Genomic DNA, 20576 nt, shown 5'->3' on the forward strand with positions numbered 1-20576 from the left:
GTGGCTCAGTGGTTGAGCGTTTGCCTTCAGCTCAGGTCATGATCCTGGGATCCTGGGATTAAGTCCCACATTGGGCTCCCCACAGGGAGCCTGCTTCTCCCTCTGCCTGTGTCTCTGCCTCTCTCTCTCTGCATCTCTTATGAATAAATAAATAAAATTTTTAAAAATTAAAAAAAACTGCAGGGGCACCTTGAGGTGCAAAAAAAAAAAAAAAAAAAGAAATAGAACACTGTCTGGGATGGACTATATGCAGACCATGAAATAAACACCAATAAACTTGAAAGGGTATAAATAATACAAAGTATGTTTTCCAAACATGATTTAATGAAATTAGGAATAAATAGTAGAAGAAAATTTGGGAAACTCACAAATATGTGGAAATGAAGCAACATGATCATAAATAGATAATGGTCATGGAAGAAATTAAAAGAAAATATGAAAATGCTTTCAGATAAATCCAAATGAAGACATCATATACCAAAACTCATGGGATGCAATAAAGGAAGTGCTTAGAGGGAAATGTATTGTTTTAACACCCATATTAAAAAAAAAAAAGAAAAGATTAGTGGCATGGTAAAGAAGGGAAAGTAGAAAATATCTGCCTTTGTCACCCCCCAAAAACAACAGTTAGCTACTTGCAAATAAAAATAGTCCTGGGAGGGCTCAATTAAGTCCAATTAAGAACCTATGGAGGGAAAAATGGGATACTCACACAGAAAGGATCACTGGAAGGATTAACGTAGCAGAAACAGCGAGGAACATAGAAGTACAGGTCTTGGTATCAGCCCATGGCAGGTGCCATCACAGTGCCCAATGGCCTGCTCCATGGAGGACTCCAGCAGCCCCTGCCACTCAAGACCCCCTATGACAGACTTACTGTGGTTTTCACAGCAGAGGACCCTGTGGTCTTCACTGGCATAGACCCCAGCAGCCTGTTCCACAGAGGACACCAGCAACTTTTGTGACTAAGGTAACCAGTGGCCGTCACCACTGGTGATGATGGCCCACCCTCCAGGGGATGAGATGCTGCTAGTCCTCACTTATAAGGAGCTGCTAGTGCATCATCCTGGGACCAGGTTTTTCAGCCCCCACCCTAAGTGTGCCCCTGACCCCAGAGCTCCATTTGCTCCATCCACACCCATGTTTCAGAACCTAATGTTGTGGAAGCACTGTGTGTGCCACTGCTCCAGACCCTGGATCTGCAGCTGCTCTGCATGTATCTGAGTCTCAGGCACTAGAGCCACCACCACTGCAGGCTATCCTGGACCCCGGAGCCAATGTCCTCTGCCAGCACATGTGCTCCATTCCCCAGCTCCATGGCTGCTCCACATCTACCAAGAACTCAGGCACAGAATCACTACTGGGAAGCCAGTGCCCTGGACCTTGGTGCTGCCCTTATTCTAAAAGCACCTCTGCTCCAGATCTCAGATCTGTCACTGTTCCACGGGCATTCATGCATCAGCCACCAGTGCCACCACTATGGTGAGGGCACTCAAAAGCCAAACCTAGCACCAAGAGAGCCTCAGGCATGACATTCCCCGCCCCCCCCCCCCCCCACACACACACAGTGGGGAAGGAGATGAGGATTTCAGCAGCAGCCTAGAGATCCCAAGAATATTGATGGCAGCTACAGACACCCACAGCCTTGGTGTTTGTGGACCCAACAGTCTTCACCAGTTCTGACCTAAACTGACAGAGCTACATGGAGACTGTGCCATTTGACCTGCTCTGGATCTGGAACTGCCACAGCTCACACATCCAATGTTCCTGCACACACCCTTGGGTAAAGGTCTCCCTCCATCTCACAACCAGTCTGCAAAGCCTGAAAGAGGTGACTGCTATATCAAATACACAGACAAAATTCAAGGCTCTAAGAAACAACAAAAATCAAGGCAACATGACACCACCAATGGAACAGATAATTTCCAATAAATGATCCCAAAGAAATGGATATCTATGAACAAATAATCCAAAATAATTTTTAAAAAGATTTTATTTATGTATTTGAGAGAGAGAGAGTGCATAAGTGGCAGGAAGGGGCAGACAGAGGGAGAAGCAGATGCCCCGCTGAGCAGAGAGCCTGATGTGGGGCTTGATCCTGGGACCCCAAGATCATGACCTGAGCCAAAGGCAGACACTTAACCAACTGAGCCACCCAGGTGCCCCTTGAAATACTTTTTTTTTTTTTTTTTAAGAAAGCTCAACAACTACAAGAGAACACAGACAACAAAATCAGGAAAATAACATATGAACAAAATGAGAAGTTCAACAGAGAGATAAAAATCATTGAAAAAATAGAAATTCTGGAGCTGAAGAACACAGTGAATGAAATGACAACACAGTAGAGCACACCAATAGTGGATTTGATCAAGCAGAAGAAATAATCTGTCAATTCAAAGATAAGTCATTTGAAATTATCCAATCAGAGGATGAAAAAATAAAAGAGTGAAGAAAACCTACATATATTATGGAACACAAAATGCTAAAGGGGGTTCTTCAGTAAAATACAAGGATACTAACATAAAAGATATGAAAGTATAAAACTCACTGGGGAAGGTAAGTAGATAACCAAATTAAGAATATTTTAATACTAAATGATACTATATAAAGCACTTCATACTCTAGTATGAAGGTTAAAATACAAAAGTATTAAAAATAACTAAGGCTACAATACTCTGTTAACAGATATACAATATAAAAAGATGCAAATTGTGACATCAAAAACATAAGGTATGGGAAGAGGAGATAAAAGGGTAGCTTTTGTATGCAATCAAAGTTACACGATCAGCTTAAAATAGACATAACTATAAATAGGATGTTTTATGTAAACCTCATAGTAACTAAAAAGCAAATACTTATAGTAGATATGCAAAACATAAAGGAATCAAAACATACTACCACTGAAAACTATCAAATCACAAAGGAAGGGGGGAATAAAGGAATGAAGGAACTACAAAATGGCCAGAAAACAATTAATAAGATGGCATTAGTAAGTACTAACCTTTGAATAATTACTTTAAATGGAAATGGATTAAATTCTCCATACGAAAGGTATAGAGTTATCAAATGGGGGAATAAAGGCCCAATGGATATATATTCCATACAAATGGAAACCAAAAACAAACGGGAACATACATATATCCAAAAGTGCAACAAGAGAAAATGCAGGTCATTATATTTTTGCAAAGGGGTAAATTCATCAAGATGATATGGCAGTTGTAAATATTTATGCACTCACTATGAGAGCACCTAAATACATAAAACAAAGATGAACAGATATGAAGGGAGAAATGAACAATGCAATAATAGTAGGACACATTTTACCCCACTTTCAACAATAGACGGATCATCCTGACAGAAAAATCAATAATGAAGCATTGGACTTGAACCGCACCTTAGACCAAATGAACCCAACAGACATATACAGAACATTTAATCCAACAGCATCAGAATATATATTCTACTCAAGTGCACACAACACTCCCCAGGAGAGATCACATATTAGGTAACAAGTCTTAGCAAATGTAGAAGACTGAAATTATACAGGCTATCTTTTCTGATGAAACTAGAAATTAATAACAGGAGGACCACTGGAAAATTCACCAATATGTGGAGACTAAACAACACACTACTAAGCAACTAGTGCATCAAAGAAGAAATCAAAACGGAAATCACAAACAAATAAAATTGGAAATACAACATACCTAAACTTATTGGGTGCAGCAAAAGAAGTCCTGAGAGAAAAATTTATAAGGATAAACCCTTACATTAAGAAAAACAGAGGGGCACCTGGGTGGCTCATTGGGTAAGAGTGTGATTCTTGGTTTTGGCTCAGGTTGTGATCTCAGGGTCATGAGATTGAGCCCTGTGTTGGGCTCCATGCTCAGCATGGAGTCTGTTTGAGTTTCTTTCGCTCCCTCTTCCTCTCCTCTTCCCCCCATGCTTGTGTTCTCTCTCTCTCTCTCGCACACTTTCTCTCTCTCAAATTAATAAAGACATCTTTTTTAAAAAAAGAAAAGAAAGAAGAAAAATATCAAATAAACAACCTAACTTTATACCCCAAGGAACTAGAAAAAGAAAAACAAACCCAAAGTTAACAGAAGGAAGGAAAGAACAAGAGTCAGGCAGAAATAAATAAAACAGAGACCAGAAAAACAATAGAAAAGATTAATAAAATGAAGTGCTGTTTTTTTAAAAAAGGATAAATTAAATTGACAATAGTCAATAGTCTAGTTAGACTAGAGAAAAAAGAGAGAAGACTCAAAGAAAATGAGAAATGAAAGGCAAGACATTACAACTGCTAGCACAGAAATGCAAAGAATCGTAAGAGACTACCATGAGCAATTTTACAGCACAAAATTGGAAAACCTAGAAGAAACATACAAACTAAATCACAAAGGAAAGGAAAATTTGATGAGACTGATGAGTAAGGAGATTGAACCAATAATCAAAAGTCTCCTCACAAAGAAAGGCCCATGATCTGATGGTTTTACTGGTGAATTCAACCAAACATTAAAGGAAGAGTTAATGTCAATCCTTCTCAAACTTCCCCCAAAAATTGAATAAGAGGGATGATTCCACAACTCATTTTGCAAGGCCAGGGTTACCCTGATACCAAAGCCAGATAAGGACCCTACAAACAAAGAAAATTTTAGGATGATATAACCTGATGAATATGGAAGCAAAAATCCCAAACAAAAATAACAGCAAACTGAATTGAGCAGCAGATTAAAAGGATCATACACCACAATAAGGTGAGAGTTATTCCTGGGTGGTTCAAACTATGCAAATAAATAAATATGACTCACCCCATTAATAGAGTGAAAGATAAAAATCGTATGATCAACTCTATAGATGCAGAAAAAGCATTGACAAAATTGAACATCCTTTCATGATAACTCGGCATACTGGGTATAGAAGAAATGTACATCAGATAAGGTCATAGATAGTATATGACTAACCTTCCACTTAGAACCTAAAAACCAACATTCTCCTTTCAGCTGTTAATGCTGAGATCCACATTTAGTTTTACCAGCTTGTGCTTGGTACAAGCACATATACTAAAGTTTTATCAGCTTTTCCCTGTTTTTAGTTTTGCTTTGGATTTTTGGCTCATGAATTTTATTTCTGTTCGTCAATAAGAAATATAAGAGTAGGTGTTAATAAATTCCAGTTTTATAAGGTCAAGAATCTAAAATTTTAAAACGGACTGGTTAAAAATGCTTTGTATTTGAAAAAGCTACAATCAGACATCTCAAATTCTTCATTGGTGCTTCCTCCCCTTCTCCTTTTAGTATAAGGTTTTTGTAGGGTAAAGAGGGGCCCTGTTTCAGACCCTTTCCACCTTATTGGTAAGATTCTATTCCCTACTGAGGAACACAGAAGGCTGGGCCTGTTTGGGCATGTTCACAGAGATTGGAGGGTCTTCCCAGAGAGTAACATCTCCCCAGCCATGTTCTAGGGAGAGGCCTCTGCCCATTTCTCTGGCAGAAAACATAACAGTTTCTATAAGAAGAGAACAGATTCCCCATCAGTAGGAACGCTGGTGGGTGGTGGAGTCTTCTTGTCTAACTAGTCACTCTTCAACCCCCAATTTAAGAAAAGTCACAGCAAGAGCAATTAGGCAAGAAAAAAAAAAAGCATTGAAATTGGAAAGGAGCAGTAAAATTATCAGATGGAGGAAGACAAACTGCAGGTTCTCACTTAATATGTGGAACCTATAAAAGCCAAAATCATAGAAATGAGAGTAAAATGATGGTTGTCAGGGGTGACGGTTTAGGGAAGACGGGATTTGCACCCTGCTCAAAGGGTTTAGCCATAGAAAGTAATGAAGTACTGATAAATAGTACGACGCAGACGAACCTTGAGAACATGATGTGAAGTGAAAGAAGCCAACATAAAATGCCACATATTTTATGATTCCATCTATAGAAAACATCCAGGATAGGAAAATAGAGATAGAAAGATCAGGGGTTGCTTAGGTCTGGAGGAGATGAGGCCTAGGGATTGTAATAAACTAAAGAGAGCAGGGTTTCTTTTCGAGGTGATGAAAATGCTCCAGAACGGACTGTGGTGGTGGTTGCATTCATCTGTGAATGCACTAAAAACCACTGAATTATACATTTTAAATGGGTACATCATATGGTATGTGAATTATTTCTCAATAAAGCTGTTAAAAATTACTGTTCTGGGAAATTAGACCGCACTGAACGAAGTATTACCAGGAAAGATGAGCCAAATGTCTCAAATTGCAACTGCGTTCATTAATTTGTCAATCAATGTTTCCAAATACACATATTTTTTTAAAAAAAAAGCAAGAATGAAAGAAGCCAAAACGTTTCCTACAAGTGAGTCTTGTCCATTTTTCTACTTTCTCTATTTTGCAGCCGCGAAATCTCTTGTTATTACAGAGATGATCGGGATAAAAGGATGCACGACCTACAGTAACCAGTTATAAATTTGTGGAAATGCACCCAGAAACAGGACCTGGGAGCTCATGTTGGGGTTCCTGAAGCCTTCCGCCCTGAGGCCTCTGGGCTTCGGTAAAGGCACCAGAGAAAGAAGCATTCATTAGCAGAGAGCACAGCAAACTCACACTGTTAAAGGTACAATGACAATCCCGCTCTGTCCTCCTCTCACCTCTACCCTAACCCCAGGCCCGTTAAAGAGCATCCATCCATAGACCTAAATGCAAAGAGAAGTTGTGTCCAAAAAAAAAAAAAAAAAAGAGAGAGAGAGAGAAGTTGTGTCCTACTCTATTTGAATAAGTGGAAGCTAAGTTCCAGAAGAAACATACCCCTGGGAAATCTGGCTATCATGTTTGCACCTCAAAAGCCTGTGCACCCCTGGGATCTAAAGATAATAGTAAAAAATAATAAACGTGAAGCTACAGTTAAACCTTCCAGAACCTGCAACCACGAATGTCATCAGACTGCACCTCACCCTGCGTAAAATTGAAGCTCCCAAATCCGTCAATCGTGCCGGCCGCAAAACTGTAGCCCAGGGCTGGTTTACACGTTTTTACCTAAAGGGAAGATTTTAAAAACAGCACAAAAATAAGAAGCAAACCGAAACAAGAAACAGAAGCTAAACCTCAAGTAAGTAATGAGATCAGCCCGGAGCTTTAGCCCTGGTGGCATGATCCACGCGGCTCGGTGACACTTACCGAGTGCGTGGAGTTGAGCCAGACAGTGACATCTGTCATATTCACCCACTGGTGAGCCGCAGCAAGCGGTCCGGTTAACTCCTGGGAGGCAGAGGCATACAGTTCCTGGAAAACCCACAAGGGCTCACGTTAGAAGCGCAGGGGCTGAAGTGAACGGCACCAAGCGTGCCCAATACCTGCTCCTTTGGAAAAGCACCCATTGGCCGAGTTTTGTTTTGCGGCCTGTGCACAAATGGTCACTACCCATGTAGTGGGTACAACTGCCAACCCCAGTTGCATCCCAGATGCCTGGAGGCCCTGAGCCACTGACCTGTGTCCATTGCCCCCCAAACAGCAAATTCTATGATACAGACTATGACACAACAGGCCCCACTTGAGAGACAGTCGAGGAAACTTAAGATTGGGACAAGGTAGGCCAAACAACTGTCATGCCAGAACAAGAGCGTGACCTCATGGACTCTCATTTGGAAGCTGTGAGTCCTCCGGCAGGGCTGGCACCAAAGGGTGGCTGGAAGACCTGCCACTCTCCCACCCACCATCCACCCTTGGAGATTCTTTTTTGTTGTTGTTCCTGTAGGGTGAAGTGATGTTTTTCTCATCTCCTGGAAAATATGAGTCAGTGTGATGGGAAACATGGGCTTGTATTGATCTGTGCCACATGTGGTAGGCCCGCCCTGCCTGACACGGATTGTCACCCCATCCCCGATTGCACAGCCACGTGGGGGCTCTTGCAATGAGCTGTCAGTAACACCAGCTGCCTCCTGGGTAAAGAGCAAAGTTGGGCCTTCCTGAGAAGAGAATCCAGAGTGGGGGACAAATCCCTACAATTCCCGGGCCCAGGACAGTAACAAAACTTCTGACAGCAAATGGCGTCATGGGTGCACCCCCTCACTAGAATCTGTTAATCCAGAACCATCCACTGATAATACCACACTCATTAAAAGGAATTGCAGCAATTGGGCTGACTGGTGGCTAATGTTTTTAAAGGTCTTTTCATTCTTCCCTGGTTGCTCCTGATGCACTTCAGAACCCTTGGAGCAAAATACGGACAGTCACGTGTGCACACATGCGACAGGCAGGAGCAAGCCAGGGAGACGAAGAGACTGAACTAAGGAAGAGAGGGCAGCCTGACATCATCCTGTGTCTTTTCCATCAGAAATCTGTCCCCAGAGGAGTGGACACAAAACACGGGGGCAAATGGAAGATAATATTTCAGCAGAGGGACACATGTAGAGAACTCGGAGCAACCTCACGGAAGACCAGATCCACTCCAAACGTGACTTAAGAAGAAAGAAGAAAATATGAGATGGATAGTTGGGGCACATACTGAATTAGACTAGGAACTAGGTTGCATCCACACTGCAGGCCTGGGGGGCTGTACCACTCGGGTTCACCTCGTCACCGGGGCCAGGCCACTGGTCGGCCCGGGGCCTAAAGAGCTTGGGTCCCTCTGGTGTGACGCAGTGGTAGATCCTTACACCCCGCCTATTGCCCCACGGCCTGAAGCCAGCACTCAGGCTGAAATAACATTTTCTTGCTCCTTGGTTTACACAAATACCTCCTAGGAGGAGGCAGGTGGGCAGCAGGAGGGGTGTCTGTGTGCTCACGGAAGCAGCCCTCCTAGTGGAGCCGCCAGGCAACCATCTTCCAGGCACCTCATGCAGCGCGGCCTTCGACTGCCTCCCACCACTGCTGGCTGTGCAACGAGCGCTGTCAGTGGATTTTAAAGAACAACGTTAAAGGAGGTTGAAAGAAGCTGGGCCCGCAGCTGACCTTCGCTCTCTCATAGATGATCCGTCCTATAATCTGTGTGCTGTTGAACATATCCAGTCCGGGTCCCGTAGCCATGCACATGCTGGACTACAACACAGGGAGACATGACCCACTGTTGGTGAATTAAGCAATTGTTTCCAGGAAGGCAAAATTACAAGGGGGTCAAAGCCAACACATCTTTTTAAGCCACATTCTAGAGTGTTTTGTCAGATAATCTCTCTTTTCTATATAAGGATACTGAGGCTCGGGTGGGTTGAACAATGTGTTGGACACTGTACAGGCAGCTAATAATCTGTGCTGAGAACTAAAGCTGAGTCTCCCCATCGGCTGCACATCTTCCTACCTGTCTGTTCTTGCCCATGGCTCATGATTGCCTTAAATTGAAACTCAGTTAAAATTACATTATAACAACTAGATGACCCTCTGGGAAAAATAAGTAAATAAATCTGGCTCTATACTGTCCTTTATTATACCAGAAAAGTTTCAAATTGATCAGATACTTAAAGATCATTGAAAATTTTAAAGTATTACAAGAAAATATGGATGGCTGCCTTCTTACTTCCCTTTTGTCCACCCATATTGACCTGGGTTTTCTCTTATTTGCAGTAAAAAAGCATCCTGTGTATCAAAATGATCACCATTATACACTTTAAAATTATATAATGTTATACATCAATTACATCTCAGTAGAGCTGGGAGGAATAAAGCAAAAAAAAAAAACAAAAACAAATACCTAATGGATACACAATGGAATACAGATGAGATAGGTAGTTTGCAAAAAAGAAGTGTAAATGCCCATTCAACATTAAAATATATTCAATCTCATGAATAATTAAATATAAATTTAAACTACAAAGAGCAGACTCTTTGCATGTTATGTTGGCAAAGACTGAAAGGTTAATGAACCAGATGTCAGTGAGGGTTTGAGGAAATTGTCACTCATGGTCTATGGGTGGGGATAGGACTGGTGTCCCCCCATGGTAGCTGTGCTTCCTCTTTGACAACAAATTCACTTTTAAGAATTTGTCCTAGGGGCACCTGGGTGGCTCAGTCGACTAAATGTCTGGCTCTTGGTTCCAGCTCAGGTCATGACCTCAGGGGTGTGAGATCGAGCCCCATGTCAGGCTCCATGTTTAGCAAAGGGTCTGCTTGAGATTCCCCCCATGCCCTTTCCCAAATAAATCTTAAAAAAAAAAAAAAAAGAATTTGTCCTAAGGTAAGACTCATACACACGTGAAAATACGTGACCAGAGCATGTTTATATGACAAAAGGAAGAAAGGAGGGAGGGAAAGAAAGCACTCATTAGTAGGGAATTGGTGAACTAATTTATGGTACTTAAAATTGAAAATGAGGGCATTTGTTTAAATGAGGTTTTCAGGTATATTTACTGGAAACAAGAAAGCAGGTTCTGGAACAGCATTCTAGTATGACCTCATTTATGTACAACTGTACATGCATATAGGTGTCTGGACACAGAAAAAGTTGTCTGGGAGGATGTTCATTCAATTTTTAACAGGTTAATTGTGGAGTTAGGGGCTGCTTATTTACCTGTTTTGTTTTCTGAACTTTTCAATAGTGTTTGAGGTTTTAACAAGCACATATCTCTTTTTTTTTAATCCAAGCTAGTTTCTAAAGTTAAAAAAAAATCTGTTTAAAGAAGCCACCTTAAAGCAAATGACATGGCACCATTTGCCTGTTTCCCTCTTTCGTCTTAAGCGTATCACGCTTTTGTTCAGGAAGCCTTCTCTTCTGTAACAGTCAATGATTCCATTCCATTCCCAGTTCCAGGTGAGTCTGAGGTGATTGTGGCCATTGCCTAGGCCTTGGTCAGAAATCCCAGTTTAAGTCAACCAACACCTACCATTTCCCCAGCAACTGTTTTGGCCCAGGAATGGGTATGTACCTCAACTGACCCAATTGGACCAAAAAAATCTTTTATTCTGTGGTTAGAAGAGAGGTTTTCTCTCTCCTACCATACAAGGGAGGGCAAAAGGATATAGCTTCTTCAGTACTGACTGCCATCTTGCAAACATGAGGGAAGCCAATCTAACAGATGGAGCAAAGTAGAGTGAAACAGAATTCTTTTGTGGGAGAGGGTGTGATTTTGTTATAATTTTTTATGATTACAAGTATGCTCATTGTGGAAAAAATACAAAAGTGTATAAGTAGAAAAAGACAATAAATAAAATAAACAGAATATAACCCCCTATAGTAATGCCAAACAGAGAACAGGGTTAATAATTCAGTGTGTTTCTCTTTGTCTTTTTACTGTGACACATTTATTTTTAAAACTGTAGTCATAATGAATATGCAATATTAAATCCCAATTTTCTTAATCAACGTTGTGTACTACAAGTGTTTTCCCACATTAAGTATTCCAATACAGCACACTGAGTCGATGCATAATATTCTATTGCAAATAGGTATCATAACTTATTTAAGCATTTCATTGCCAAATTTTGGAATTTAACAAGTAATCTTTAAGTCTAATGTACATTAATTAATAATGTATGAAAATTTTGCCAATGAAGGGTAATGAAGAAAGGCTTTCTATGTGAAAATGGTAATATAAAAATAGAAAAGTATAAATGTTAAAGTCATACTACTCATTGGGTGGAGTTGACTGGCATAGAAGAAATACCCTAGAAATGATGTTTAAATGAAAGCAGTATGTTCTATAAACACAAAGAATAAGAGTCCAGAAACTAGCATCTGCTGCTCATGTCAAAGCTGGGAAAGACCTAAATGCATATGGCAGGGAAGCAGTTAAATAAATGATGGCACAGCCGTTCTTGTTGTCTTTAAAACCTACCACACAGACCTATATACATTCATACAAAGATTTTTAAGAACTAAAAATGGAAACTGGAAAACTTGAATCCCAGACCAAAAAAAAAAAAAACCAACCAATAAATAAGTTACAAAATTTTGTTCATGAATGCTTAGACAGGTAGGTAAGAAGAGGTGTGACAGTAGTAATTCCTGGGAAGGGACTCACTTTTTCCATATCCTGTGAGTTCTTATAGCAAGATTTTTTTTTGTTTGTGATTTTAAAGAAAAGAAGAAAAAAAATGTTGACATTGTATTTTTAAAAAATCCCATAGCCAAAAAAAAAAAATCCCATAGGCTTTACAATCACTGAAAAACATCTCACGCAGGCAGTTTCTGGTACTAACTTGTGACATCAGAAATGCCAAGGCAAAATGTTTCAGACTGTCCAAGTATGGGGAAGGGTATTTCATCTCTGACATTAACTAATTTTCTCACCCTTTGAAAAACTCAGTGGTCAATCCAATGGGAAACTAGAATTTTACCCAACTGAAATTTAAGGGATGCTTCTGAGAAGAGCAAAAGCTAGCAGTCAGTAGGCCTGTGTACACATGAGAAAAACATAATTATAAGTTAATGGTGAATATTTAAAAATAAAATACACCTTAGATGCAAGAACAAAGATTTCATTTACCTACCCCACCAATGGGACAAGAGCTATTGGCATTATCACAAGACTCTCCTGTGTTGACGCAATGTGGGCCAAGAATATTGGGGGATACGTCTCCCAGGTTTGATGAAGCAAAGGCTGCCACATATGGTCCCTGCCAAAAGAAACATCCAAGTGTCTTTTATTCTTTCCTATTTCCCATAATGACTTCCATTAAAAGTGCAAACATTCACTCCACTCTGGTGAACTATTCAAAATCATTTGCAGATAATAAAAGGAGGAGATCTAACATTCTGAGAAAATTTCTGGAAAAAAAATTCACATTGCAGTCCACATACACATTATTACTTGTGATATTCCAATGATCAATAAAACCATTCTGAGTAGGAGAGTTTCAAGCCTGTGCCACAAACAGAAACATTTTGACAAGAAACACAGCATACAGCAACAACAACAAACTATAAAATGCTGACTCATCAACCTGTTCTGTGGGATTGTATCTGGAGCTCAGAGATTTTCCTTGAAAAATAAATATCCTACTGGCTTAAAAAAAATATAGTGAATCCAGATTTTCCTGTGGCAGAAGTGAACCTAAATATAACATCCACTATCCAGGTCTGCCTCCATGTAGCTTTTCTCTTATCCCTTCCACCTGACGTAACAACACATAATCTTTCTGGGTGGTGCAAGACTTCAACCTCAACCCACTTGATCTACTATTCTACCTTCAATGTCTTCAGTTTTCTTAGGGAGAAGGAGAAGCAGGTATTGGAAATCATGTGTCTCTTTTCATACTAAAAGGATAACTTCTCTCCAAGCGCTTAGCACCCAGTGATCATTAAATGGGAACGTCCTATCTTTTCCCTAAAATGCTGGCTTGTTTGTCAACAAGAGCTAAGAGATCAGACCAAATGTTCATGGGGCTATTGACTTTTGCATCATTATTTACCTTTAGACATTTTTCTAGTCCAGGGCCTGGGGCTCTTATCCTCTTATATTCTTCTGCAGTAAGGCCTTGGACACTAGGGTCAAACAGAGCAGGGTCCTCCCTCATCACTTAACTATCTGCAGTCGCTAATTTATACAAAACCGAGGAGCTTTCTCAAGTACGGGGACTGAGTTCCAACCCTTCGGCTCTAATTCCATCTCTCACCGTGTTTCAAAGTCAAAAAAAAAAAAAAAAACAACAGATCTAGTGGATTAAGATTGTCTCTGACTTTGGCCTTAGTGAAGGAGAGTAAAACAAATGCCTTGAAAGGAAATTCGCCGTTAACAGGGACATCTGGACCATTAAACAAAACTCATCATCTTGTCCTCATTCAGTTTCTTAACACAATTTGCAAGGTGCTTCATACTTTCATAGCTCTGACAACGAAAGTAAACATCAACACAGTTTATCATATTTCCAAGCTGATCAAAAGCTATTACATTGCTGGGTCATAGGGATTTACCCCAAAGATTCAGATGCAATGAAACACCAGGACACCTGCACCCCGATGTTTCTAGCAGCAATGTCCACAATAGCCAAACTGTGGAAGGAGCCTCGGTGTCCACAGAAAGATGATGGATAAAGAAGATGTGGTCTATGTATACAATGGAATATTCCTCAGCCATTAGAAATGACAAATACCCACCATTTGCTTCAACGTGGATGGAACTGGAGGGTATTATGCTGAGTGAAGTAAGTCAATCAGAGAAGGACAAACGTTATATGTTCTCATTCATTTGGGGAATATAAATAATAGTGAAAGGGAATAGAAGGGAAGGGAGAAGAAATGTGTGGGAAATATCAGAAAGGGAGACAGAACATAAAGACTCCGAACTCTGGGAAACAAACTAGGGGTGGTAGAAGGGGAGGAGGGTGGGGGGTGGGGGTGAATGGGTGACGGGCACTGAGGGAGGGCACTTGACGGGATGAGCACTGGGTGTTATTCTGTATGTTGGTAAATTGAACACCAATAAAAAGTAAATTTATTATAAAAAAAAAAGCTATTACATATTGCAGAACTCTTGAACTTGTCCCTCCTTATCCAACTAATTGTAAATTTACGAAGCTATCAATAGAAGTAGTACTTGACACAGTTAGTCATTCTCAATTTTTCTTTCCCTATCAGGGAGGATGGAGAATTCTTTTTATCCAAGCCTATTAATATGTGACATACATGATGACACTTTACGCTGAAGATTCAAATCAGCTCTTATGAACATTGCATGAATGATGATACTCAGTGAATTAAGAAGATACTTCTAAGGGTCCCTGGGTAATTCAGTTGGTTAGGCATCTGCCTTTGGCTCAGGTCATGATCCCAGTGTCCTGGGAGCGAGCCTCACATCTGCTTCTCCCTCTGTACCTCTCCTCACTCATGCTCATGCACGCTCTCTTTCTCTCTCTCTTAAATAAATAAATAGATAGATAGATAGATAGATAGATAGATAGATAGATAGATTCTAAAAGATGATGCTTTCAATGACACAAATTCTCACCTCTCCAGGTAGATATTCTTTGTTTTTCTCTTGTTCAAAAAGGTAAGCTGCATAGCCCATGTTGTCACTATTGACGAGGTGATTGCTGTTGTTCATGCTGACCGGGTGAATGGCAAACCAGCTGCAAAGGGACAAGAAGCCCTCAGTTAATGAAGAGAACCAGATAATGGGGCCAAAAACAGTGACAGGGAGCTTACTTTTTCTCCAGCAGGAAAAAAATTTCTTTTTAGTGATAGGCTTTCCACATTTAGTTTCTTTCATTGTTGATGAGCTTAAATGACTAATTAACATACTCAAAAAGTCTAATCACTGACTAAAATTAAAAATACAAAACTCTATTTTTATAAATGTTTCATCGTCATCATCAATCATCATAAGCTTATAATAAGAGTGAACACTGGTTGGTGACCAGATGAGACAATCTAGCTAAAGCATCCACACAAGCACAGGCTTGGTTTTTCTAAAGACAGATACACATAATAACATTAAAATCGATCCTATCTAATTCAGTAGATACTTCTCGAGAATCTGCTGTGTGCTGAGCACTGAATAAACTGCAGCTGATGCTCAGAACCTTGCAGAAGACAAAGATGCAAACAAACAGCTTTAATATAATGTGGCAAATGTTATAAGGAAATAGGCATAAAGTGTTTGGGGCCCACAGATGACTAGCAATTAATTCTTATGGGCGTCCCAGGGAAAAGACACAACAGAGTGAGTGCACAGAGGTGTGAACGAGGCTGTTCTGCATGATTTGATGCAGCCTCGTGCATAGTAATACCCTGTTTAGTGTAGAGCTACACAGTCTACAAAGGAACGTCTCATCTGTTACCTTACTTGAACTTCACAACACCCTGAGAGCCAGACAGTTATTCCCTCCAATCTGCAGTGTCTCAGAGAAGCAAAACGGAAGCCCGTTTGTCATCAAGGATGAAGACTCAAGGTCAGGGTCTCGCGACACCTTGTCCTGTGACCTTTGTAGGATCAAACCTCCATACAGGCGAGAAAGATACTCACACAACAGTGGGCCATCAAGCAAATTCACTAGAATACGTGCTCAAGGAAAGAGAGATGCTAATTCATAAAGTTTCAGGCCAATTCAGGATTTGTAAAAAATAAATCAATAGGGCAGCCCGGGCGGTTCAGGGGTTTAGCGCCACCTTCAGCCCAGGGCCTGATCCTGGAGACGCGGGATCGAGCCCCACATCGGGCTCCCTGCATGGAGCCTGCTTCTGCCTCTGCCTGGGTCTCTGCCTCTCTCTCTCTCTCTGTGTCTCTCATGAATAAATAAATAAAATAATAAATAAATAAATCTTTTGTGGATTGATTCCTGGCTAAAAACCTTTTAAACCTTTCGGCTTGCGGGGAGGGGCCAGACGGCGGAAGAGCAGGGTCCCCGAGTCACCTGTCCCCACCAAATTACCTAGATAACCTTCAAATCATCCAGAAAATCTATGAATTCGGCCTGAGATTTAAAGAGAGACCAGCTGGAACGCTACAGTGAGAAGAGTTCGCGCTTCTATCAAGGTAGGAAGACGGGGAAAAAGAAATAAAGACACAAAAGGCCTCCGAGGGGGAGGGGCCCCGCGAGGAGCCGGGCTGAGGCCGGGGCGAGTGTCCCCAGGACAGGAGAGCCCCGTCCCGGAGGAGCAGGAGCTGCACCAACCTTCCCGCGGAAAGGGGCCCGCAGGGAGTTAGAGCAGGACCCAGGAGGGCGGGGATGCCCTCGGGCTCCCGGGGACACTAACAGGCACCTGCGCCCCGGGAGATGCCCCGAGCTCCCTAAGGGCTGCAGCGCTCGGTGGGGCCCGGAGCAGCTGGGAGGGGCTCGGGCGGCGGCTCCGCGGAGGGGGCTGCGGGGCGGGAGCGAATCCAACAGCGCAGGCCCCGGGGCACAGGGCGCCGGGACACAGCCCGGGATCCGGCCTCCCCCGGGACAGGCAGAGGCCGGGAGGGCCCAGGACAGCGAGGACGCTCCTGCCCCGAGCTGAGCAGATCAGCGGCCCCGCCCGGAGCCTCCAGGCCCTGCAGACGGAGAGCCCCGGAGCTACTGCGGGAGCTGACTCCAGGGTCCCAGAGCTGCCCCCGCCACTGTGGCTTCCTCCCGGGGCCTCACGGGGTGAACAACCCCCACTGAGCCCTGCACCAGGCAGGGGCAGAGCAGCTCCCCCAAGTGCTCACACCTGAGAATCAGCACAGCAGGCCCCTCCCCCAGAAGACCAGCGACACGGACCAGTTCCAGGGGAAGTCAAGGGACTTAAAGTATACAGAATTGGAAGATACTCCCCCGTGTTTTTTTTTGTTTTTGTTTTGTTTTGTGCTTTTTTTCTTTCTTTCTTCTTGATTTCGGATTGCTTCCCCCACCCCACCCCACCCTTTTTTTTTCTCCTTTCTTTTTCTTTCTCTTTTTCCCCTTTTTTTTCTTCTTTCTCTTTTTCTTTTTCTCTTTTCTTTCCTTCTCTCTCTTTTTCTCCTTTTCCCAATACAACTTGTTTTTGGCCACTCTGCACTGAGCAAAATGACTAGAAGGAAAACCTCACCTCAAAAAAAAAGAATCAGAAACAGCCCTCTCTCCCACAGAGTTACAAAATCTGGATTACAATTCAATGTCAGAAAGCCAATTCAGAAGCACTATTATACAGTTACTGGTGGCTCTAGAAAAAACCATAAAGGACTCAAGAGACTTCATGACTGCAGAATTTAGATCCAATCAGGCAGAAATTAAAAATCAATTAAATGAGATGCAATCCAAGCTAGAGGTCCTAACGACGAGGCTTAACGAGGTGGAAGAACGAGTGAGTGACATAGAAGACAAGTTGATGGCAAAGAGGGAAACGGAGGAAAAAAGAGACAGGCAATTAAAAGACCATGAGGAGGGGATCCCTGGGTGGCGCAGCGGTTTGGCGCCTGCCTTTGGCCCAGGGTGCGCTCCTGGAGACCCGGGATCGAATCCCACATCGGGCTCCCGGTGCATGGAGCCTGCTTCTCCCTCCGCCTGTGTCTCTGCCTCTCTCTCTCTCTCTGTGACTATCATAAAAAAAAAAAAAAAGACCATGAGGATAGATTAAGGGAAATAAATGACAGCCTGAGGAAGAAAAGCCTACGTTTAATTGGGGTTCCCGAGGGCGCCGAAAGGGACAGAGGGCCAGAATATGTATTTGAACAAATCCTAGCTGAAAACTTTCCTAATCTGGGAAGGGAAACAGGCATTCAGATCCAGGAAATAGAGAGACCCCCCCCCCTAAAATCAACAAAAACCGTTCAACACCTCCACATTTAATAGTGAAGCTTGCAAATTCCAAAGATAAGGAATAGATCCTTAAAGCAGCAAGAGAAAAAAAGTCCCTGACTTTTATGGGGAGGAATATTAGGGTAACAGCAGACCTCTCCACAGAGACCTGGCAGGCCAGAAAGGGCTGGCAGGATATATTCAAGGTCCTAATTGAGAAGAACATGCAACCAAGAATACTTTATCCAGCAAGACTCTCATTCAAAATGGAAGGAGAAATAAAGAGCTTCCAAGACAGGCAGGAACTGAAAGAATATGTAACCTCCAAACCAGCTCTGCAAGAAATTTTAAGGGGAACTCTTAAAATTCCCCATTAAGAAGAAGTTCAGTGGAACAATCCACAAAAACAAGGACTGAATAGATATGATGACACTAAACTCATATCTGTCAATAGTAACTCTGAACGTGAACGGGCTTAATGACCCCATCAAAAGGCGCAGGGGTTCAGACTGGATAAAAAAGCAGGACCCATCTATTTGCTGTCTACAAGAGACTCTTTTTAGACAGAAGGACACCTACAACCTGAAAATAAAAGGTTGGAGAACCATTTACCATTCAAATGGTCCTCAAAAGAAAGCAGGGGTAGCCATCCTTATATCAGATAAATTAAAATTTACCCCGAAGACTATAGTGAGAGATGAAGAGGGACACTATCTCATACTCAAGGGATCTATCCAACAAGAGGACTTAACAATCCTCAATATATATTCCCCGAATGTGGGAGCTGCCAAGTATTTAAACCAATTAATAACCAAACTGAAGAAATACTTAGGTAATAATACACTTATACTTGGTGACTTCAATCTAGCTCTTTCTATACTAGATAGGTCTTCTAAGCACAACATCTCCAAAGAAACGAGAGCTTTAAATGATACACTGGACCAGATGGATTTCACAGATATCTACAGAACTTTACATCCAAACTCAACTGAATACACATTCTTCTCAAGTGCACATGGAACTTTCTCCAGAATAGACCACATACTGGGTCACAAATCGGGTCTGAACCGATACCAAAAGATCGGGATAGTCCCCTGTATATTCTCAGACCATAATGCCTTGAAATTAGAACTTAATCACAACAAGAAGTTTGGAAGGACCACAAACACGTGGAGGTTAAGGACCATCCTGCTAAAAGATGAAAAGGTCAACCAGGAAATTAAGGAAGAATTAAAAAGATTCATGGAAACTAATGAGAATGAAGATACAACCGTTCAAAATCTTTGGGATGCAGCCAAAGCAGTACTGAGGGGGAAATACATCGCAATACAAGCATCCATTCAAAAACTGGAAAGAACTCAAATTCAAAAGCTCACCTTACACATAAAGGAACTAGAGAAAAAGCAACAAATGGACCCCACCCCCAGAAGAAGAAGACAGTTAATTAAAATTTGAGCAGAACTAAATGAAATCGAGACCAAAAGAACTGTGGAACAGATCAACAGAACCAGGAGTTGGTTCTTTGAAAGAATTAATAAGATAGATAAACCATTAGCCAACCTTATTAAAAAGAAGAGAGAGAAGACTCAAATTAATAAAATCATGAATGAGAAAGGAGAGATCACTACCAACACCAAGGAAATACAAACGATTTTAAAAACATATTATGAACAGCTGTATGCCAATAAATTAGGAAATCTAGAAGAAATGGACGCATTCCTGGAAAGCCACAAACTACCAAAACTGGAGCAGGAAGAAATAGAAAACCTGAACAGGCCAATAACCAGGGAGGAAATTGAAGCAGTCATCAAAAACCTCCCAAGACACAAGAGTCCAGGGCCAGATGACTTCCCAGGAGAATTCTATCAAACGTTTAAAGAAGAAATCATACCTATTCTACTAAAGCTGTTTGGAAAGATACAAAGAGATGGAGTACTTCCAAATTCGTTCTATGAGGCCAGCATCACCTTAATTCCGAAACCAGACAAAGATCCCACCAAAAAGGAGAATCACAGACCAATATCCCTGATGAACATGGATGCAAAAATTCTCAACAAGATACTAGCCAATAGGATCCAACAACACATTAAGAAAACTATTCACCATGACCAAGTAGGATTTATCCCCGGGACACAAGGCTGGTTCAATACTCGTAAAACCATCAATGTGATTCATCATATCAGCAAGAGAAAAACCAAGAACCATATGATGCTCTCATTAGATGCAGAGAAAGCATTTGACAAAATACAGCATCCATTCCTGATCAAAACTCTTCAGAGTGTTGGGATAGAGGGAACTTTCCTCAACATCTTAAAAGCCATTTACGAAAAGCCCACAGCAAATATCATTCTCAATGGGGAAGCACTGGGAGCCTTTCCCCTAAGATCAGGAACAAGACAGGGATGTCCACTCTCACCACTGCTGTTCAACATAGTTCTGGAAGTCCTCACCTCAGCAATCAGACAACAAAAAGACATTAAAGGCA

General features: G+C 41.7%; 1 protein-coding gene across 2 annotated transcripts in view; it reads right to left on the reverse strand.

Annotated features, from left to right (window-relative positions):
- ASAH2 (N-acylsphingosine amidohydrolase 2) overlaps positions 1-20576 on the reverse strand; it is a 74683-nt gene that overhangs the window by 24503 nt on the left and 29604 nt on the right. Inside the window, exons 8-12 of one of the 2 annotated variants that reach the window (XM_041728961.1) lie at positions 14863-14983; positions 12407-12532; positions 8939-9025; positions 7166-7270; positions 6943-7024 (exon numbers count right to left, since the gene is read on the reverse strand). In XM_041728961.1, coding sequence (XP_041584895.1) covers positions 6943-7024; positions 7166-7270; positions 8939-9025; positions 12407-12532; positions 14863-14983 — 521 coding nt within the window. The remainder of the gene's footprint in view (positions 1-6942; positions 7025-7165; positions 7271-8938; positions 9026-12406; positions 12533-14862; positions 14984-20576) is intronic. The other variant, XM_041728962.1, reaches the window with a different exon arrangement.

The sequence above is a fragment of the Vulpes lagopus genome, chromosome 14 (genome assembly GCF_018345385.1).
Source record: "Vulpes lagopus strain Blue_001 chromosome 14, ASM1834538v1, whole genome shotgun sequence".
Lineage (NCBI taxonomy): Eukaryota > Metazoa > Chordata > Mammalia > Carnivora > Canidae > Vulpes > Vulpes lagopus.